A 23,716-nucleotide genomic window follows, 5' to 3' on the forward strand; every position below is an offset into this window, starting at 1 on the left:
CGTTCACCGTGCGGTTTAAATAACGTAATTGCTTTATAGGTGGGCTCGTTAAGGATCCAGCAATACCAAATGTGTAATTTTACACAAAAAAATTTCATATTAAAGTATTTTATAAGTGAAAGTGTTTTTTTTTAAATTTATTTATTATTAACGTTATTAAACTTTGTGATAACTTTTATTTTTACTCCCACTAGGGGACTTCACTATGCGATTATCTGATCGCTTTTATAATACACTGCAATACTTCTGTACTGCAGCATATTATTGCCTGTCAGTGTAAAACCTACTAGGTCATTGCTCAGGCATGGCTTAGCAGGCATCCACTACAGGCAGAACTGGGGGCCTTTTGTTAGGCCCCCGGCTGCCATAGAAGCCATTGGCACCCTGCGATTGCAATTGCAGGGTGCCGATTGGGTGAGAGAGGGAGCACCCTCCCTCCAAAACCACTTGGATGCGGCGTTCGCTATTGAGCGCCGCATTCTAAGGGGTTAAACGGGTGAGATCGATGTTGAAATCGATCCCGTCCATTAGTGCAGCTGTCTTTAGACCGCCCTACACCCGTTTTAGCCGGCACAGGACACTTGTGCAAAGGCGGCGCTCTGGCATAAGTGCCCTTAACGGCCGCCGTGAAAAGGCGTATTGGCGGTCGTTAAGGACTATAGGTTTAGAAAGTATAGTTTGTAATTGGATTGAGAATTGGCTCAAGGACCGTATCCAGAGAGTTGTGGTCAATGATTCCTTCTCTGAATGGTCCCCGGTTATAAGTGGTGTACCCCAGGGTTCAGTGCTGGGACCACTATTATTCAACTTATTTATTAATGATATAGAGGAAGGGATTAATAGCACTATTTCTATTTTTGCAGATGACACCAAGCTATGCAATATAGTTCAGTCTATGGAAGATGTTCATGAATTGTAAGCGGATTTAAACAAACTAAGTGTTTGGGCGTCCACTTGGCAGATGAAGTTTAATGTAGATAAATGTAAAGTTATGCATCTGGGTACCAACAACCTGCATGCATCATATGTCCTAGGGGGAGCTACACTGGCGGATTCACTTGTTGAGAAGGATCTGGGTGTTCTTGTAAATCATAAACTCAATAACAGCATGCAGTGTCAATCAGCTGCTTCAAAGGCCAGCAAGATATTGTCGTGTATTAAAAGAGGCATGGACTCGCGGGACAGGGATGTAATAATGCCACTTTACAAAGCATTAGTGAGGCCTCATCTAGAATATGCAGTCCAGTTCTGGGCTCCAGTTCATAGAAAGGATGCCCTGGAGTTGGAAAAAAATACAAAGAAGAGCAACGAAGCTAATAAGGGGCATGGAGAATCTAAGTTATGAGGAAAGATTAAAATAATTAAACCTATTGAGCCTTGAAAAAAGACGACTAAGGGGGGACATGATTAACTTATATGAATGGCACATACAAAAAATATGATGAAATCCTGTTCCATGTAAAACCCCCTCAAAAAACAAGGGGGCACTCCCTCCGTCTGGAGAAAAAAAGGTTTAACCTGCAGAGGCGACAAGCCTTCTTTACTGTGAGAACTGTGAATCTATGGAATAGTCACCGCAGGAGCCGTCACAGCAGGGACAGTAGATGCTGCAAAAAAGGCTTAGATCATTTCCTAGAACAAAAAAATATTAGCTCCTATGTGTAGAAATTTTTACCTTCCCTTTTCCCATCCCTTGGTTGAACTTGATGGACATGTGTCTTTTCAACCGTACGAACTATGTAACTATGTAGACCAACGGCTCTGTGCGGGTAGGGGATTTTTAGAAAAATCTAATTTATAATGCAGACTGAAATCAGGAATGATATGGGGTGACTACTCCTTGGCTGCTTTTCCCATTCTCTTGGCACCGTGTCCATTCAGATTCAAGCTGTATGAGTTAGTTGCTAGGGTGTCAGACAACTTGTCCCTAGTAACCAGTCTGTCTCTGAATACTCAGGTTTTCAATTGAAAGATGGCCTATCGCTAGGATCTGATCAGTAGGGGTCCTTCGAGTGAAGGTGCTACAGTGGTAATAAGCACAGCGACCCCTTTGTATCTTTCTGTGTATAGCGCCCCTGCCCACCAGGATCTATGCAGGAACTGCAACTCTGCTCTGTTTAGATGAAATATAAATAAAGGGCCCATGGTTCCTTCGTTCTAGGGATACGTGACTCCCATTGTAAAAACATGAACCCCGCAGTATACATCATAACATCTCCCATCATGCTCTGATGATGATGGTTTTGCAGCATCTGGAGACCCACATGTTGTATACGTCGGATCTCCGGTCTTTAGGTAGCAGTTTGTCTAGTGATGATAATATTTATTATACGATTATGTTTAGTTTTTACTATTCTAATATTGTTGATTTGTCTCTTTTAGGTATCTGCTCTGGGGTTGGACCCTTCAGGTGCACGTCTGGTCACCGGCGGCCTTGATTATGATGTAAGGTTTTGGGACTTTGCAGGAATGGATGGTTCTCTTCAGGCGTTTAGATCTCATCAACCATGTGAATGGCAAGTATCGTCTCCTTTTACCTTCTGAGTAGTGCTAAAGGGGTTTAGACTTTTAAGGGATAAATGTTGGTTGTTCCATTTAATATTGGGTTGGGTAGTCACAACCTACTTGAAAGAGTCTATTATTCTCCAGACACATTGTGGCCACCCTGCCACTATAATATTCTGTGTATTCCCTATGTGTTAGTGAATTCACCCTTTCACAGTCCTAAACCAGTCTGTTTAAATTAGTTGAGTCCAGAAGGTTGGCAGCTCTGGGGCCATCGGTTTGAATCCAACAAATGCCGTAATATTCCTGGAGATTGTATATACAGTAGGTTTCTTCTGGGTAATTTTGAGACTACTAATACATAATTACGTTTATTTGCATAGCTGGAAATGTATTCTACATTTTGCCAGATAATGCGGTTCAGGGGTTTAGCTAGGGTTGGGCATGTGTTGGGGGGCGGGGGACGACGACCAACAAGCCACTCTTCCTTTGCCATGGGACTTAGATACAGGCAGGGCCGCCATCAGGAATTTCAGGGCCCCCTACAGCTAAATTTTCTGGGCCCCCCTACCGTGGCACCGCCTGTTAACGGTACTCCGTCCAGCACTATATCATGGTACCCAGGGCCGCCATCAGGGGGGTATTATGGGTACTGATGTGAGAGGCCTGGCCAAACCTAATTGAAAGGGGGGCCCGGCAACTGCCGCGACTTGCCTTTGGTAGAAAAAAAACAGGCCCCTGCAATGGGGCCCATTTTTTTCACCAAAAGAATGTCGTGAGCTGCGGGCCCCCCTTTCAATTAGGTTTGGCCGGGCCTCTCACATCAGTACCCATAATACCCCCCCTGATGGCGGCCCTGGGTAGCATGGAGGTCGTCATGGGGGCCGTCAAACACTGCCACCCGTGCGACCGATCGCGCGCACCCGCAAACTCCCGCGCACCCGCGACCGCCTGGAACCGCGCACCGAATTTTGAGGCAGATTTTGACCTGCCCACACTATCTTGCCGCGTTTTTTGCCCGTGGCGATTGAGGACAGCAGACACAAAACGCAGGGAAAAATGCATTTTCTGCCTCCCATTGATTTCGATGGGAGGTCAGAGGCAGAACCGCGGCAAGAAAGGACATGCTGCTTTTTCTTTTTTCCGCGACTGGCTCCCATTGATTTCAGATTAAATCAATGGGAGGCGGTTTTGGAAGTTTTTTGGTGCTGATTCTGACGCAGTGTCCGAGTCAATATCAAGGCCCATAAACAATGGGAGGCAGAAAATGCATTTTTCGCTGCGTTTTTTGTCTGCTGTCCTCAATCGCAGCGGGCAAAAAACGCGGCAAGATAGTGTGGGCAGGTCAAAATCTGCCTCAAAATTCTTTAAGGAATTTTGAGGCAGATTTTTTCGGCCTGCAAAATACTCTGTGTGAACAGGGCCATACATAAACAGCACTTTGAGACACTTTACTCACCGTGTCAGAAGAGCTGCTCCCACTCCAGTCCTCTTCAGGCAATGTCTTCGGTCCAGATGTCGTCCTTCACCTCCAGGCTCCAGAAAATGGCAACAACTAGACTCCTCCCCCCCTCCTTACGCAGCCACGCTCTGGAGAAGGAGGAGGAGGAGGACGAGTCGGAGGCGGGCCAGCAGGTAAGTAGACTGCGCCGCTGTCCAGTATGGCTGTCCTTCCCCCTAGATCTTGTGTTGCGGGCGCACCGCCTCCCTCTCGGCGGCGCGCGCGCGCTTGCGGTCGTTCTCGCACGCTCGCTCGTACGCGCGCAAGCGGGCGGTGTTTCGCAGCGGTGATGAGAGGGGGGCCCGCAGCTCACGGCGGTGTTTCACGAGAGGGGGGCCCGCAGCTCACGACATTGTTTTGGTGAAAAAAACAGGCCCCATTTCAGGGGCCTGTTTTTTTCTACCAAAGGCAAGTCGCAGCAGTTGCCGGGCCCCCCTTTCAATTAAGTTTGGCCGGGCCCCCTACAGTAGTACCCCTAATACCCCCCTGATGGCGGCCCTGGATACAGGACTAGGACAGTGAACTTAATATTTGTCCCGGGTGAAGAAAATCCTAGTACAATTCTGAGGGTTGTAGACTGTACGGGAGTCAGGGGTCCCCTGTTTTTCTTATACGTTCAGTTCCCAGAGGTGGGACTCGCACTTATCATCCTGTGGATATGCCATACATGTCTCAGACATTGATGACATACCTGATCAGTAGTCATCCAACCAATGTAACCCCTACTGGTCACTAGTATAAAGTGGAGGATGCATGGCTGACCATGATACCTCCAGTCAGACTTGAGCTTTCCCAGCGATGAGTGAGAGTGAGGCCTTATTCACACGAAAGTGTTATACGTCCGCGCGTGATTTTCACGCGCGTCGCACGGACCTATGTTAATGAATGGGGCCGTTCAGACTGTCAGTGAATTTCACGCAGCGTATGTGCGCTGCGTGAAACGCACGACATGTCTTATATTTGTCTGTGTTTCGCGCAGCACGCACCCATCGAAGCGTGATGCGCGCTACAGTAGGAAAATAAACAAATGAATGAAAACAGAAAAGCACCACGTGCTTTTCTGTTTGTAAACATAAAACCAGAGTGTCATAATGATTCCGGCTGCGCGAAAATCACGCAGCCACGCATCATATGCTGCTGACACGGAGCTTTTGCGCGCGCAAAACGCAGCGTTTTTTGCGCGTGTGAATAAGGCCTTAGAGGTCAGACCCCCCCCCCCCCCCCTAGTCAGACATTGATGGCAGATTCTAGCGATATTTTGGCAGTGTCTTTACTGGAAAATTACCAAGGAGAGAGATTCCTGCATCACCAAACCTTTGCCTACATAAAGGGATATTTCTCGGTTTTCAGAAAATTTTATGTTTTTTTTTATATAATGAAAAGTTATAAAATTTTCCAATATATTTTCTGTGTCCATTCCTCAGGGTTTTTACGATTTCTGCTTGTTATTATTTAGTAGGAACATTCATTGTTTACTTCCAGTGGATTAAATTTTATCCTTGGTCATGTGATGGACACACAGGTGCACGGCTCGTTACAGTATGTGTATCAGAGCTGTGTCCTGTAATGATCCCAGCACCTGTGTGTCCATCTCACAACCATGTAACGATTGCCTGTGTGTCCATCACATGACCATGTAACAATCCCAGCACCTGTGTCCATCACATGACCATGTAACGATCCCAGCACCTGTGTCCATCACATGACCATGTAACGATCCCAGCACCTGTGTCCATCACATGACCATGTAACGATCCCAGCACCTGTGTCCATCACATGACCATGTAACGATCCCAGCACCTGTGTCCATCACATGACCATGTAACGATCCCAGCACCTGTGTCCATCACATGACCATGTAACGATCCCAGCACCTGTGTCCATCACATGACCATGTAACGATCCCAGCACCTGTGTGTCTATCACATGACCATGTAACGATCCCAGCACCTGTGTCCATCACATGACGATGTAATGATCCCAGCACCTGTGTGTCCATCAAATGACCATGTAACGATCCCAGCACCTGTGTGTCCATCACATGACCATGTAACGATCCCAGCACCTGTGTATCCATCACATGACCATGTAACGATCCCAGCACCTGTGTCCATCACATGACCATGTAACGATCCCAGCACCTGTGTGTCCATCACATGACCATTTAACGATCCCAGCACCTGTGTGTCCATCACATGACCATGTAATGATCCCAGCACCTGTGTGTCCATCACATGACCATGTAATGATCCCAGCACCTGTGTCCATCACATGACCATGTAACGATCCCAGCACCTGTGTCCATCACATGACGATGTAATGATCCCAGCACCTGTGTGTCCATCAAATGACCATGTAACGATCCCAGCACCTGTGTCCATCACATGACCATGTAACGATCCCAGCACCTGTGTATCCATCACATGACCATGTAACGATCCCAGCACCTGTGTCCATCACATGACCATGTAACGATCCCAGCACCTGTGTGTCCATCACATGACCATGTAATAATCCCAGCACCTGTGTGTCCATCACATGACCATTTAACGATCCCAGCACCTGTGTGTCCATCACATGACCATGTAATGATCCCAGCACCTGTGTGTCCATCACATGACCATGTAATGATCCCAGCACCTGTGTGTCCATCACATGACCATGTAACGATCCCAGCACCTGTGTCCATCACATGACCATGTAACGATCCCAGCACCTGTGTCCATCACATGACCATGTAACAATCCCAGCACCTGTGTGTCCATCACATGACCATGTAACGATCCCAGCACCTGTGTCCATCACATAACCATGTAACAATCCCAGCACCTGTGTCCATCACATGACCATGTAACAATCCCAGCACCTGTGTGTCCATCACATGACCATGTAACGATCCCAGCACCTGTGTGTCCATCACATGACCATGTAACGATCCCAGCACCTGTGTCTATCACATGACCATGTAACAATCCCAGCACCTGTGTCCATCACATGACCATGTAACAATCCCAGCACCTGTGTGTCCATCACATGACCATGTAACGATCGCCTGTGTGTCCATCACATGACCATGTCGTGATCCCAGCGCCTGTGTGTTCATCACATGACCATGGACAGAATATTACTCCGTTGACTACAGTGTAAGAGAAGGAGGTGACTAGCGGGAAGTGGGCCGCTGTGACTATTGGCGGGCTGGGCCTACTGAGAATGTGGGGAACCCAATTTTTCTATGGGGACATTGCTATAAGTACTATTAAGGTAGCTCCATTCTGACTACATAACGTGAAGTCTTCCACTGGGTTATGTGAACCCGGCTCTAAAACGTGTCGTTGCTGGCTCCTAGACCTGACAAATATCTGTCCAGGTTTGATCAGAGGTATATGTAGTGTCGATATTGGAAAAATTGAAATGATGCCCCGTTCTGGTGCTGCTTAAAACCACCAGACCACCTGAGACAGGACTTTGTTCTTATTTGTCCCCATCTCCTCCCCAGGGCCTCCTAGTCTGGGACCCTCCATAACTACTGCATGGGCTGACTCTATGGTGGGTACACCCTTGTCTATTATTGAGATGCCCAGTTCATAATGGGAGTAATTCTAATATATTCGAATAGCGTCGCCACCAACAATTCCTGAAGTCCTTTGTGTATGGAATGGATAGGTTTATTGTGCTCAAAGTGTTTTCAATTCCAGACAATAGGATAATTTATGGGATGAATTAGATTTTTGCGGGTGACAACCTGAGGAGGAGATGACCGCAGAAGGTGTAGGAGTCTGAACCTGGTAATAATTAGGGACCTCCCTGGTTGCATTATAAGATTAATGGCTGCAGAGAATCATCAATCCTACAGATTCAGCCCTACTGTGTAGGAATGTAAGAAAAAGGAGTGAACGATAAATGTTGCAGCGACGCAGACATGACTATAATGAAATATTACATAAAAGGAACACAAATGAATGAGAAACATAAAATGTGGAAGTAAATACTTTCCTATTCCTCCTGCAGACGCCTGGGACATACTTGTAGGAATAAGAGGTCTCACTCATTGCTTTTCTCCGTGTTTTAGCAGGTGGGTCGGGAAAGGGCAGGGCCTAATTTAAGGGGAGTGGCCTAATTTTGCTTGGTGTCAATTTGTAAGGCTATGTCCACACAGGGCGGATACGCTACGTAAAAGTACACAGCGTGTTCGTCTTGGAGCCTGCTGAGAAATCCGGCCAAAAAAACCGCACCGTGCAGATTTTCCACCAGAATCTCCGCTGGGGATACACTGCTGAGGAAATAAAAGGTTAATGCTTACCCACGTTGTTCGTGGTTATAGCAACGCATAATTCTGTCCTCCGTGCAGCCCGGTCCCCTGGGATGATGCTGCAGCCGATGTGACCGCTGCAGCTTGTGATTGGCTGCAGCAATCACATGGGATGAAAGGTCATCTCAGGAGGCCGGTTTGCCGCAAACAGCGCAACATTTGCAATTTGTTGCGGGTTTTACATCCCCGTTGAATTCAACAGAAACGCAGCGATTCCGAAGCATAAATTGACGAGCCGCTTTCCCTCTTCCCGTTGAAAACATATGCAGCATGCATGTCAATGAGGGAGTCGTGTGTATCTAAGGAGGTTGTGTGCAAATTAGCCAACCACACATGACAAATGGAAAGGAGCGTGACTGCACGACCAGACTACACCGGGTTTGTTTGTTGTCTGTTACCATGGAGACACATAGGACTACATAAGAGCTGTAGACACCAAACAGTAGAACGTTGGTAATGAAGACTATTTCTAAAGTTGCTTCATTTTTCATTATCGATAAATTGTAGAAAAAAAATATAAATCAATAAAAAGGTTGCGAGGATGGATATAGTCTTTCAAAATATACAACGGTGCTGAACAAAACTCGTGGATGTAAATTTACAGTGAGCAGGGTACCATGTTAGCCACGTAGAGGGTGTTTTTGGATAACAAGTCTTCTGACATTTAAGGGACATTGCGATCTCTTGTGTAGTGTGAAGCATTTGTATGACCGTACTTTTCCCCGCACGCAGTACCCTTAATAGAAAAACATCAACACAACGTTCACCGCATGTGATAAAGCGGAGTAAACCACACAATATCGCCGCAGAGCCCTGCCAGCATCCTCGCTTACGGGAATGAGTCTCCCTGCTGAGGACGCCGCCATGCTATTTGTAGAATTCCTGTTTAAGAACATTTTGTTTGCTTTACTTCTGTGAACGTATCACATACCATTCACAGTCTTCTGGTGCTAGGACCAATAGCAGTTTACAATACCCAGTGCTTGTTTAGTTATAAAAGACTAACATTGCCCTAATACTGGGTAAGTCACTGGCTTCCTGCCTTGGTCATCATGCTGTAGGAAAAAACTCATACATTCACCCCTCGTCTCCCCATTATAGGTGGCAATTATTGGTTGTGAGATTATAGGGAACCTCTCCACCTATGTGGCTGCCGTCAGCGCTGCCATAGGGACTGATGCCCAGCTTTTACAGGCTTCTGAAAGACAAATCTGCCTACGAATGATACGCCATTTCTCCCACGTGCTGCACCGTTCTTCTCGGTGTTTCCTTTTGTGCATCAGTTAGGCCATTCTCTAGCACTGATATGCTTTTATATTCTTACACTAGTGTGGGCATAGGCCTATTTACAGAAAATTGGAATATTATTTCCTATTTGACGTGTCCAAGGGTATATAGGGGCAGAGCATGCAGCCGCTATGGGGTCTCGACCAGGTTGGTGGTGAGAACCTGTGCGTCCCCTCCAAACAGCACCTACAACTCAAGGATTATGGAATGGAGATGGAGGCAAACAAGTCCTAGGGTGGTCCTACAGGACGCGGTGGTGTGAACCAGCTCCAGATAGTTATCCTATTATAATCTGTGCCATGGGGCACCTCACCTCTATGTACACCCTTGGTCATGTCATTTGGTCTTGGAATCTGGCTTGTATATTAAAGGGGCTTTCTGTAATTGGATGGGGATATATATATAGCCTATAAGTGTCCCTATTTTTTTTTTTCTCCCCCAGTCATCAGATTAAGTCTCTGCAGTACAGCGTCACTGGAGATGCCATCCTTGTTGTTGCTGGGAATTCGCAGGCCAAAGTGCTTGACCGAGACGGCTTTCCTGTAATGGAGTGTGTAAAGGGGGACCAGTACATTGTGGACATGGCAAACACCAAGGTACTTCAAGGTTTCTTCTATGTAGCGTCCGCCTCCATGTTTTGTCGATTTTACAATCATCAGTGAATGTTTATGGTACTAAAAAAACCAATCGGTTCTGACTAATGAAATCTACTCCATCCCCCGAAACATTTTTTCTTTTTGTTTTTTAAAATTTTTGTCGTGATTGTGCGTGCTATAATTGTATCGTTTACCGTTGTCTGAGCATGTCTAGTAATGAAAGGGGTTGTCCAGGATTAGAAAAACATGTCTGCGCGCTTCCAAAAACAGCGCCACACCTGTCCACAAGTTGTGTGTGGTATTGCAGCTTTGCCCCATTGACTTTAATGAAGCTCAAATGCAACACCAGACACAAGCCATTTTACATAGGACTGCAGGTAAACCTATCGAGTTATGAAGCACAAACATCATAGACCCATCTGCTACATGTGAAGTTCGGTGAGCAGTACTATGACAATGCAAGGGTAGTTTTTTTTATACCCCACACTCCCCCCGCCAGTCTCTGTACACACGAGGTGCAGTGGTTGCGTCATGTGTATAGAGACAAGCAGGGGAAATGCGAAGCGTTGCTATGCGAGCGCCAATGGAGATGAGTTTAGTGTTTTAACCAGTTCAGGACCGGGCTATTTTGCGCCTTCAGGACCAGACACCGTTTAGCCCTTTTTAGCACGTGTTAGTTAAATGGCTAACTTTTTTTTATTTGTTCGGCTAACTACGTGATTTTTGCGATTTAGTTTTTTTCCGTAGACCACGCAGGTTTGTTTTTTTATCGTTTTTATACACATCCTTTTTGCTATTTTAGAAAGTGTATTCTTAAAGTTTGAAAATAATAGTAAAAAAATAAGCTTTTTTACGTTTCAGCTATTTATTTTGGTAATAACATAGTTTTACCCTAAAATAGACCTTTTATTTGTGATCGCCATTGTCTACCGTAAATTTGAATATATGACATGTCTATATTAGGGTAATTGGGTCAGCGCTAGCGTTACAACAATGATTGGCGGGAGGGGAACGCGTTTTTGGGGGTGGGTATTTTATGTGTATTTATTATTTACATTTTTTTTGCACTTTACTTTACTATTTTTTTATTACTATGGTCTGTTCCTCAAAGGTCAAAGAAGACCTTTTGGGGAACTTTTATATATTTTTTTTCTCTCTTTTACACCATGTTTCTGCACAGCAGCCCCAGTTACAGGGGAAATCAGCCCTCTCATAGTGACGATTGTCACTAATAGGGCTGTGCTGGGTCTAGTAAGACCCAGCAGCAGTCTGCCACTAACGGCACCCCGCGATCATGTGACCAGTCACATGATCACCGGGAGGAATAGAGACAGCGGCGCTGCTGCTGTCTCTATTCATATACACAGCGTTCATTGAGTGCTGTGTAAAAGAGATCGGAGAAAACAGAAGCAGCAAAAGCTGCTTCTATCCTCTCCTCAGGGTCCCCGGCAGTCACTGACAGCCGGAGACCCGACATTCAGCTGCCCGATCGTTCGGGCAGCAAGTGAAAACCCGAGCCGTAAATAGTCTATGGCTCGTGTTTTAAGGACCCTGACCGCTGGCCGTAAAAACACAGCCAGCGGTCGGGAACCAGTTAAACGTATCTGGACCACCGGATTTTGCTGCAGATCCACAGGTAATCCTCTTCAAAATCAGCAACTATAGGATTTGCTTACATGTTTCTTCGTAGCCTAAAGGCCCTATTACACAAGCAAATGATCGGGCAAATGCTCGATAATCGGCTGATCTGCTGTTTTATGCAGAATTAAATGTCATCGTTGCCGGCAGCACATCTTCCTGTGTAAACAGGGAGATGCGCTGCCGACATGATGGAAATGTATGTGTTAGGAAACGTCTGTTCCTTTAAGATCACCATGAATACTGTTCTAGCTTCTGGGCAGCTCTGGTTTTAGTTTGAGCCTATCACTCTTCTCTGTCTTTCTCCCTATCCGTAATGGACAGACGTATTTCGGCCGGAAGTCCCCGACCGAACACACTGCAGGGAGCCGGACTCCTAGCATCATATTTATGTACGATGCTAGGAGTCGCTGCCGGACAACTGTCCCGTACTGTAATCATGTTTTCAGTACGGGACAGTTGTCCGGCAGCGAGGCAGGGACTCCTAGCATCGTACATAAGTATGATGCTAGGAGCCCGGTTCCCTGCAGTGTGTTCGGTCCGGTACGGACGTAATGTGCTCGTGTGAATCCAGCCTTAGAGATAGAGTATTTACACCTGGCCTCCTTCACTTGTTTCTTTGCTTGTGATTTACTTGTCTTCAGGTGTTTTGATCAAGCTTCTGACAATACCCTATACCTCTGACTTCTGGACTTCTTGGAAACTGACCTCAGCTTGTCTCTGGATAACTCCTTCTTTACTGATTTGGAATATCTGCTCTCGGCTGGTTTTGACCTCTGCTATACCCGATATCCACTTGCTTTCTGATTTTGGATTTTCTGTTTACCCTCTGGCTGTCTGGTTCCTGTTCAGGTTTGCCTGCATTGCACCCCTTTTCAACACTGAACTCTGCTAAAGCAACCTGGGTTCTATGCAGCATAAACTTGAGGTTGCGGATTTATTTGCACGCTCACTCCCGGCAGCCTCCTGTAGCCTTTGGGGAATCGCTCGCCTAGCAATTCCATTACAGTATGGGGACGAGCGATCGGAGTAACAATCTCTCGTCCTTATACATAAGCAATCAATTCTCCGTGTGAAAGGGGCAAACAAGTGCCGATCAATGAGCTGTCTTTCTGATCGGCATTAATTTACTCGACCCATGTCGGCCATGTAATAGGACCCTTAGGGTCTGTTTACACAGGGCATATATGCTTCGGTAAAGTCTGCAGCGTATGGAACCAAGATCATGCAGGGAAATCCGGCCGAATACTCTGACCAAATGGTGCTTTAATTTGGTGACTATATTAGTACGTATAGTCTGCTGCGGAAAACGGGCATCAGAAAAAAAAGCCTGTATTCCCCTCTCCTGCTGTTGCAGCAACGCTTCGATGCTCTATGTCTGGGCAGTCTCTTGTGATGAGGTTTCATCACATGTGACCACTGCAGCCAGTGATTGGACCAGACCTTATACAGAGCAGCCGGAAGAGCAAGGATGCGTTTGTAAATTTTGTTTCTTTTTTTTTAAGCTGCGGATTTTGCCACAATTGTGTCACAGACAATTCCGCAAACAATTGCATTTGTTGCATAATTAAACCATTGAACTCAACTCAACTTTAGACTGTGTGTGAACTGTGGAACTAAGGATGAAAACTGTGGCAAATCTTCAGCAAATTCCATTGCAACGAAACATAGCCTTGAAGGAGTTCTCTGTCTGGAGGACCTGTTCTGTCTGGTATTACACAGACAACACATTGATATGAATGGGCACTGCGTAATGCTTAACTACCCCTGTGGTGGCGCTGCAGAAAAACTGTACGCTTACCAGGTTTCCCCACAGATTACAGCTGATCGCTGGGATTCCCAGCAGGAGGACACTTTGGGATCAGCTTATTGTCAAGGGACCTTCTAACAAGAGAACAACCCATTAAAGTGATCTCCACCATTCATCCTCAAGTTATTTTTAGGTCCAAAATTCTGTGCTAATTAATTTCTTGATATATCTTTACAGTGGTCAGAGCTTTTGTTTTTTTTATTATACAGAGCTCCAAATCCCCTGCATAGTCAAAGAGTTAAAACATAACATATTGCTTACCTGCAGCCACCACTAGAGGGAGCTCACTGCATACTGTTTATACTCAATAGTCATACTCCATAATAACACAGTATGCAGTAAGTTCCCCCTAGTGGTGGCTGACGGTAGTACAGCCACCACTTTAAAATCTATGCCTATGCAGGGGATTTGGAGCTCTGTAATAGAAAATCACCGCTCCAACCGCTACAAGGAAAGATTGAAATAATGAAGAAAAGCAGAATTTTGAACCTATTTCGGTAATAAAATGGTGTTCAATTCTGGTTATAATTATAAGCTATAAATCTTTCAGCTGCATGACGATTGAGCGGAAATTTTGCTGCAGATTTGAAGGATACGCCATGTTAGTCCTCCCCATACAGTAGTAGTCCCCAACCTGTCGCTTTCCTACTGTTGCAAAACTACCACTCCCAGCATGCCCTGACCGTACAGTACCCCTTTATATTCAGTGTTTGCAGGGAGTCTCTTCTCTAGGAGGTGAGCAGACACCTCTCTGCTTTGTTTGGTTTCTACTTTCAAGTCTGTGAGGAAGTTATGTGAAGAAGCAGATAGCAGATTAGCATGAACTCTAATGGACTGTCTCGAGGAGCTATTGTGATGAAAGAGAGGGTGACGCTCTTCCAATGAGGGTGTGCTGAAAGCTACACGGACCGATGGGGAAAATGAGACTCGGCCGCGGTTGAGTTAGCGAGAAGAGGACGTTTTCTAAGCGTTATGACAAGTTTAAGTATTTCGAGGCATTTGTAAATTTCCTGACGAAGGGGTCTCTGCGCTCTGAAAGCTTCATATAGAACTTTTATTGTTAGCCAATAAAGGTATCATACCTTCTATACTTTTGTCTTTTTTGACACAAAAATATTTAACATTGCATATTGTTTCTGGCTAACACGGTACTACACTTTTTTACTGTACTTCGAGGCCAATGGAAAAACATTACAATTGTTTTGTCTGCAGCCGCCCGAGAGAGGGTCTATCAGTGAATCCTAGCGGGAAAAGAAAAAAGTGGAGAGGCAGGAATGGAAATAGTAAGTAAGGAAAGGGAAAAGTGCCAAGGTCCATGTGCATGTAGATCGCTATGATAGATTATGGATTCAGTGCAAGGAAAAATGCCGGCCCCTGATTAGTTTCTCTCATTCAACAAAGCAAAGGCAATACAGATCTCGGGAATCCAGAAGACATCGTCAGGAGGGGGGGAGGGGTGTTAAGATTCATCGTGTTAGTCCTATTGCAATATTAAAGCCTGTGTGTGAATATGTTTGGATATAGTATAGATAGCAGTAACCTTAAATAAATTTAAAAAAAAAATAATATAAAATAAATAAATATATATATATATATAATTACTCTACTCTGCCCTGTAAATCCATCAGCCATAAGATTTAAAGGGTTTGTCCAACGTTGGAAAAACATGGCTACTTTTTTTCTTGACACAGCGCCACACCTGTTCGTAGGTTCTGTATGGTATTGCAGCTCGGCTCCATTGAAGTGATTGGAGCTGAGATGCAATACAACATATAATCTGTGGATAGGTGTGGCACGGTTTTTGAAAGAAAGCAGCCAGGTTTTCTAATCCTGGACAAAATCTTTTAAGTCCTAAAACTGTCTAGTAAAGGAGTTGTTCCATCTTAAAGTAAAGTTTTAAGTTCCAAAATTCTGTTCAGATTAGTTTCTTTATATATCTTTATAGCGGTTGGCACTTTGCTTTTCTAAGGCCTAATACACACGATTTTTCTGTCCGCAAAATCACGGATACGTTGTCTGTATTTGCAGTCTATTTGTCCTTAAAAAACCTTCTGTGGCGCATCCGTGTATCATCAGAATTCACGGATCCGCTAAAGAAAAGGAAGGCTGGAGTTGATGTCACAAGTTTGTCCCAAACCCAGAGTAGGTCACATGATCTTTGAATGACATGAGTTCCCTTTTGTCGCTAGACAACGTATCCACAATTGCGTTTGTCACACAGACGACAACCCGTATGCCGTCCGCAATTTTCACAGTCCCATAAACTTCTATGGGCGAGTCCGTCCCGCATATAAAGACCGTAAAATTACATGTCTTGAGTTTTTGCGGCCCGGACTCGCGGCTCTCACACGGATCCGTGAAATCCAAATCTTCCCACATTGTCACAGAGTTAAAGGGGTTGTCCGGGATTAGAAAAACATGGCTGCTTTCTTCCAAAAACGTTGCCACACCTGTCCACAGGTTGTGTGTGGTATTGCAACTCTGTCTCATTCACTTGGCTTACACCTTCTGTAAAAAGGGTAATATATGACAAAAAAAAGGGCATTTGAAAAACACAAATCTGAGGGTACATCTGTAGCCTTTGTAAATTATAAAGAGTTTAATAAAATCTGCAACAAAGTAATAAAATCAGCAAAAATACAAAATGATAGGCAGGTGGCCAGGGATAGTAAAACAAATCCCCAAAAATTCTTCAAGTATATAAATGCAAGAAAGTCAAGGTCTGAACATGTAGGACCCCTAGATAATGGTAATGGGGAGTTGGTCACAGGGGATCAAGAGAAGGCAGAGTTACTAAATGGGTTCTTCAGCTCTGTATATACAACAGAAGAAAGAGCAGCTGATATAGCCGGTGCCAGTTCTGTTAATAGATCAGTTGATATACTGAATTGGATGAATGTAGAGATGGTCCAAGCTAAATTAAATAAAATAAATGTGCACAAGGCCCCGGGACCAGATCGGTTACACCCTAGAGTTCTTAAAGAGCTTAGTTCAGTTATTTCTGTCCCCCTCTTCATAATATTTAGAGATTCTCTAGTGACTGGTATAGTGCCAAGGGACTGGCGCAGGGCAAATGTGGTGCCTATTTTCAAAAAGGGCTCTAGGTCTTCCCTGGGTAATTATAGACCAGTAAGCTTAAAGAGGCTCTGTCACTAGATTTTGCAACCCCTATCTCCTATTGCAGCAGATAGGCGCTGCAATGTAGATTACAGTAACGTTTTTATTTTAAAAAAACGAGCATTTTTGGTCAAGTTATGACCATTTTTGTATTTATGCAAATGAGGCTTTCTAAAGTACAACTGGGCGTGTTTACAGTAAAAGTACAACTGGGCGTGTATTATGTGGGTACATCGGGGCGTTTTTACTACTTTTACTAGCTGGGCGTTAGGAATGGGAGTGTATGATGCTGACGAATCCGCATCATCCACTTCTGTTCGTTAACACCCATCTTCTAGCAGTGCAGACACACAGCGTGTCCTCGCGAGATCACGCTGTGTCGTCACTCACAGGTCCTGCATCGTGTCGGCCACATCGGCACCAGAGGCTACAGTTGATTCTGCAGCAGCATCAGCGTTTGCAGGTAAGTAGCTACATCGATTTACCTGCAAACGCTGATGCTGCTGCAGAATCAACTGTAGCCTCTGGTGCCGATGTGTCCTCGCTCGTCTGACACGATGCAGGACCCGGGGCAGGAAGTGAGTGACGACACAGCGTGATCTCTCGAGAACGCGCTGTGTCTGCACTGCCAGAAGCTGGGCGTTCTGAAGAGAAGTGGATGATACTTCTATACACAACGCCCAACTAGTAAAAGAAGTAAACACGCCCCGATGTACACACATAATACACGCCCAGTTGGACTTTAACTTTAAACACGCCGAGTTGGACTTTAAAAAAAACGTTACTCTTATCTACATTGCAGCGCCAATCTGCTGCAATAGCAGATAGGGGTTGCAAAATCTGGTGACAGAGCCTCTTTAACATCCATCGTGGGGAAAATGTTTGAGGGGCTATTGAGGGACTATATACAGGATTATGTGACAATAAATAGTATTATAAGTGACAGCCAGCACGGTTTTACTAAGGACAGAAGTTGTCAAACTAACCTGATCTGTTTTTATGAAGAGGTGAGCAGAAGTCTAGACAGAGGGGCCGTAGTATTTTTGGACTTTGCAAAGGCATTTGACACTGTCCCTCATAGACGTCTAATGGGTAAATTAAGGACTATAGGTTTAGAAAGTATAGTTTGTAATTGGATTGAGAATTGGCTCAAAGGGAGCTACACTGGGGGAGTCACTTGTTGAGAAGGATCTGGGTGTACTTGTAAATCATAAACTAAATAACAGCATGCAGTGTCAATCAGCGGCTTCAAAGGCCAGCAAGATATTGTCGTGTAGTAAAAGAGGCATGGACTCGCGGGACAGGGATGTAATATTACCACTTTACAAAGCATTAGTGAGGCCTCATCTAGAATATGCAGTCCAGTTCTGGGCTCCAGTTCATAGAAAGGAGGAAAAAATACAAAGAAGAGCAACGAAGCTAATTAGGGGCATGGAGAGTCTAAGTTATGAGGAAAGCTTAAAAGAATTAAACCTATTTAGCCTTGAAAAGAGACGACTAAGGGGGGACATGATTAACTTATATAAATATATTAATGGCACATACAAAAAATATGATGAAATCCTGTTCCATGTAAAACCCCCTCAAAAAACAAGGGGGCACTCCCTCCGTCTGGAGAAAAAAAGGTTTAACCTGCAGAGGCGACAAGCCTTCTTTACTGTAAGAACTGTGAATCTATGGAATAGTCACCGCAGGAGCTAGTCATAGCAGGGACAGGAGATGCTGCAAAAAAGGCTTAGATAATTTCTTAGAACAAAAAAATATTAGCTCCTATGTGTAGAAATTTTTTACTTCCCCTTCCCCGTCCCTTGGTTGAACTTGATGGACGTGTCTTTTTTTCAACCTTACTAACTATGTAACTTCAATGGAGCTTAACTGCAATACCAGACACAACAGGTGTGGCACTGTTTTTAGAAGAAAGACATATTTTTGTTATCTTGGACAACCCCTTGAAATGAGAACTTTCTGGCTGCCTGCAGCCACCACTAGGGGGAATTTACTGCAGCACTGATTTCTATGTATAAACAGTATGCAGTAAGCTCCTAAGCGCCCTCTAGTGGTGGCTGCAGGAAGACAGAATTTTATAATTTAAGGAAATTTGCATGTCTTTTTTTTTTTTTTTTTTAATTATTTTTAAATATATGTGGTTCCAACTACTATAAAGATATAATAGGAAATAAATTTAGGGAAAAATTTTGGACTTGATTAGATAAAAAAAAACAAATGATGTTAACAAGTGGACACTCATTTTATTCAAATAAAGCTTAATCTCTCTATAATAGAAAGCTAGAGCACTTTCGAATAAACTGCATTTTTATCATTATCAATTTTAAGATCTCTGCTTGTTGCCAGTGAATAGAAACATCTTATTTATATCCAGAGGCTATTACTGGTACAGACTCTTCGTGACAAAGTTTTTTTTTTTTTTTGCTTTGCAGTGTATCCGTCTAGCTATAATCTAAACTACAAAGGTTGTAGCTTTTACCTACACTGATACATTGTAGCAAATCCTCAGGGCAGGAGACATATTTGTACTTCTACTGAATTTTAGATCAGAGACAATTGCCAAGACTGGATACATATTGACCTCCGCTGTGAGAAATATTAGGTTGTACAGTTCTTTTTAGCCTCTGGATGTTAACAAGATTGTTCCCTTTCACTGACTGCAAGCTGAGATCTCAAGCGGAGAGCTGAAAATGGTGAACAAATTTAATAAAAAACATTTTTAGTTGTTGTTTTTTTTTATATAAATATTTTATTGAAGCATAAACTGTGCTTATGCTTATACTTCGTAATGTTGGTCCTGCACTAGGACCCAGGAGCTGATCTTCGGGTCTAAACTCCTCAAACTATTCGTTAAATAACAAGATAATTTCTATTGTTTCCACATCTTGATCACAAATGTGCTTCTTTGCCAAGACTTTATTTTAGATCTTTTTATTTATGATCATATCATTTTTGTGTTTCAGGGTCACACTGCCATGCTTAACGGGGGATGTTGGCACCCAAAAATAAAGGAAGAGTTTCTAACTTGTTCGAATGATGGGTAGGTCGTTGACTATTTTTATCTAACATTCAGGTTACCTAGGGGGACGCTTGGGGGAAGCAGGGGGGGGGCAAATCCCAGGTGATCGGACTGCCCAATAGGCCCCCAATTCTTCTCCGTACAAACAGCGGCACATGGAGGTTGCGTTGCTCCCTATTTGGGAACCACTCGGGCTCTTTGTAGATGGTTCCACAATGCATGAGCCGCTGACCAGTATAATATCTTTACTATTTTTGCTGCAGGCAGGTTCTACGGAAAACCATTGTTCAAAGGCGTGATTTGAAGCTTCTGGGTCCTAGTGCAAAATCTGTAATAGGGCCCACCACTTACCATGTGCCATTTATAGAGGAACATGAGAAGTCTTTAGGCACCATGGCCCAAGTGCAACTGCTACCTCTGCCGCCTATAGCTACACCCCTGCCCTTCTTCAAATGTATGGCTGCAAAAAAAATATTTTCCGGTCACCTGGTATAATTGAGCAACCGCTTGAGCCGTAGACTTCAGATCTGCTAATGCACAATTTTTGTACAGATCCTAAGACCATGGCCGATTGAGTCACAGGACCGCCAGATGTAAGCCTTTATCGCAACCGTATTGTTCAGATTAAGCCACTAGTTTTCCTGCCAGACATGCAGGGGGGGAATGCGTAAAAACTGGAATGATTTATCTGAATGGGTGCAAAGGAAAAACGGAGAAGGGTGCAGATTTGATTTCATTAAAACAAAAAATTAGAACTAGAATCTGGTTGCTGTGGACAACTACTCCAATTTTTCTTCTGCACCAGTGTAATATATCTCGCCCATTATATTGGTAAGTGCCTTCATTTGTAATATTATTATTATTATGATGTTGATAATAACGGCAATAATAAAATAGTAACAATATTATAATAATATATTGTTATTTTATTATTGTGATTTTATTTTGTTATTATTATATTGTATTTTACTCCTTTTTTCCGTTTTCTCTTCACATCTGTAACTTTGCTTTCCACTTACTAAAGTAAACGTGTACTTTTTAAAACCCAATCCTCCATATCTGGGAGCCTGGGGAAGAGCGTCTCCTTTAGCGCCACTTAATTTGTCTGAAATGACTGTTTTACAAGTTCTCTTATTCCTCCTAATTCTTTCCTAAATACCTTCCACGCTTGTAGTCATCAGGTCATTACCGGGAAGTGCAGCAGGTTCTTACACACTGAATTACTGGTCTGTGTAGGGTTCAGGAATCCTCAAATGTGTCCTACATAGGGTCATGACACGGCTCACTCAAGTCCTTCTCAACCCATTTATTCCTTTCATTAAGGTCGCTAACCTGCCCGCGTGCCGTAACTTATTGTGGCTTTCCTCTCCACTCACTTGTCAGGAGATTTCAGCTTTCTAAAGGGTCTGTAATTGTTTTGCCTTATAGGATAATGGCTCAATTGCGGGGATTTATTATTCTTCCTACAAGGCCGAGACAGGTTCAAGCATGTTTGTATAGACTATATGGAGTATTAGAACACCTCCTCCACATTACACCTACAGGAGCTTTTATGGCATCCCAATCTAAAATCATAGGCATTAATATGGAGTTGCCCCCCCCCCCCCCTTTTAAGCCAAAAAACATTTTCCACTATTCTGGGAAGACTTTCTACAAGATTTTGGGGTGTCTGTGGGAATTTTTGCCTATTCACCCAGAAGAGCGTTTGTGAGGTCAGACATTGATGTTGGGGGAGGGGGCCTGGCTCACAATCTCCCTTCTAGTTGATCCCAAAGGTGTTGGATGGGGTTGAGGTCAGGACTCTCAGTGCGGTCAGTCAAGTTCTTCCACACCAAACTCCCCGAACCATGTCTTTATGGACCTTGTGCACTGGGGCGCAGTCATGAGGAACAGAAAAAGGCCGAACCCCAAACTATTACCACAAAGTTGGAAGCTACAATTGTCCAAAATATCTTGGAGTGCTGAAGCTTTAAGATTTCTTTTCACTGGAGCTAAGGGGCCGACCCCTGAAAAACAACCACATAGCATCATCCCTCCTCCACAAAATTTACAGTTGGCACAATGCAGACAGGCAGGTACCGTTCTCCTGGCATTCACCAAACTCCGACTGGCAGATAGAGAAGCGTGATTTATCACTCCACAGACCACGTTTCCACAGCTCCAGAGTCCAGTGGCGGCGTGCTTCACACTACTACATTCAACGCTTGTGCTTGGTGATGTAAGGCTGGCATGCAGCTGCTTGGCCTCCATGCCATTCTGGGCAAAGTTTTGTGCGGATGTTAATGACAGAGGAGGTTTATACTCTGCAGTTATTGAGTGTTGGTGACTATTATACACTACGCTCCTCAGCACTCAGCGCCTCCGGTCTGTAATTTAACGTGGTCTCCACTTCGTGGCTGAGTTTCTGCGGTTCCTTCCACTTTACAATATCACTCACAGTTGATGTTGGAATATCTAGGAAGGAAGAATTGTTAGGAACTGACTTGTTATACCGGTGGCGTCCTATTACAGGACCGGGCTGGAGGTCAGTGATCTCTTTACAGCGACCCATTCTATCGCTAATGTCTGTAAAGTGACTGCATGGCGAGTGCCGGATGTTATACACCTGTGGGAATGGGACTGAAGGAAACATCAGAATTCAATGATTAAGGGGTGTCCCAATACTTTTGTCTATATAGTGTATTTACATTGATGTAGGAATGCAAGTATACGGCACAGTAGCGAATTGGAGCAATAAAGGGGTTGTTTTATTACCAAAACCTCTGTCCATATGCCCTATTCAGGTATTTGGACATCATAGATGGGTGTTCTCTGCTCGCTGCTGCAAACAGCGGCCCCTACTGATCAGCAGAATAAAGGGGTAGAGACGAACGCTGAACCTCTGCTGTCTCTTCACTGCAGTATCCAGCACGGCAATGTCCATATGAGTATGGATGTCCATTCTAATGCAGCTCGCCCCATTCAAGGCCTGAGTGTAGTTAAGCCACACTTCTATGGACATTGCTATATCTGGTACCTGGTCACCGAAAGTGTAGGACCAGGGCTAACTTTTTAGTCGACATGACATACTGGAGACAGGGATCTGTCCATATAATGTGTGCACCTTATTTTCACACCTCAAGAGACCTGCCCACACCTTAAATATTAAAATATATTCAAAAAGCTTTAGAATGAGATTACGACTATCTCACGTTATTTTCTTGTTTGTACTGACTGGGTGTGCACTAGAGAAGAAGCCGGACAGGACAAGTGCTACTTCTACACAGCCTACCCATGGTTACTGTATTTGAAATGGTGATGCCTGACTGTTTGTGACTAGAAATTACCCTGTGGATAATACCTACAGAAAAAAATGTAAACCATAAATATCAGGCCCGCTCTAAAGGTGCCCATATACTTTCCTCCCAATTCCCTTATACACAGCGTGTGTTTTCAATGTGAAGAGGGGAATAAATGTCTGGCAGACACCTTTTGGCTTTGCCTTATCTCCGGTGGAAACAATGGATCGGCATATCCAAAAATTCCTTTTTCTGACATCTACGGTCTCGGGACATTTCGGACACCCCCATACACATTAGGTAGTTGTCCAGTTCTGCCGAAATCAGCAGGTTCAACCTACTTTCATCTAAAGGGGTTCTCCAGTTTTGAAAACCCAGTGTCATACACCCTATTAGTGAATTCTGTTTATAGAGGGGGGGGGGGTCCTCTGTTCAGGATCCTCATCTCTTGGCCAGGGTGAAGAACGGTTATAAAGAGCGTCTCTCTTTCTGGAGGTCTTGCCCTGTATTACACAGACAATGGGTATTGTGTAATTCTTAATTTACCCTGTGGTGGTGCTGAAGGGAAATTAAACACTTACTGCCAGGTTTCCTCACAGATCACAGATGATCGCTCAGGTTTCCAGCAGGGGGACACTTTGCAATCAACT

At 44.3% G+C, this 23,716-nt stretch overlaps 1 protein-coding gene across 4 annotated transcripts in view; it reads left to right on the plus strand.

Annotated features, from left to right (window-relative positions):
• WDR70 (WD repeat domain 70) overlaps window positions 1-23,716 on the plus strand; it is a 291,197-nt gene that overhangs the window by 60,694 nt on the left and 206,787 nt on the right. For all 4 annotated transcript variants that reach the window (XM_075842124.1, XM_075842132.1, XM_075842147.1 and 1 more), the window contains exons 7-9: window positions 2,383-2,516; window positions 10,045-10,198; window positions 19,733-19,809. In XM_075842124.1, the coding sequence (XP_075698239.1) occupies window positions 2,383-2,516; window positions 10,045-10,198; window positions 19,733-19,809 (365 nt within the window). The remainder of the gene's footprint in view (window positions 1-2,382; window positions 2,517-10,044; window positions 10,199-19,732; window positions 19,810-23,716) is intronic.

The sequence above is a fragment of the Rhinoderma darwinii genome, chromosome 1, assembly GCF_050947455.1.
Source record: "Rhinoderma darwinii isolate aRhiDar2 chromosome 1, aRhiDar2.hap1, whole genome shotgun sequence".
Classification (NCBI taxonomy): domain Eukaryota; kingdom Metazoa; phylum Chordata; class Amphibia; order Anura; family Rhinodermatidae; genus Rhinoderma; species Rhinoderma darwinii.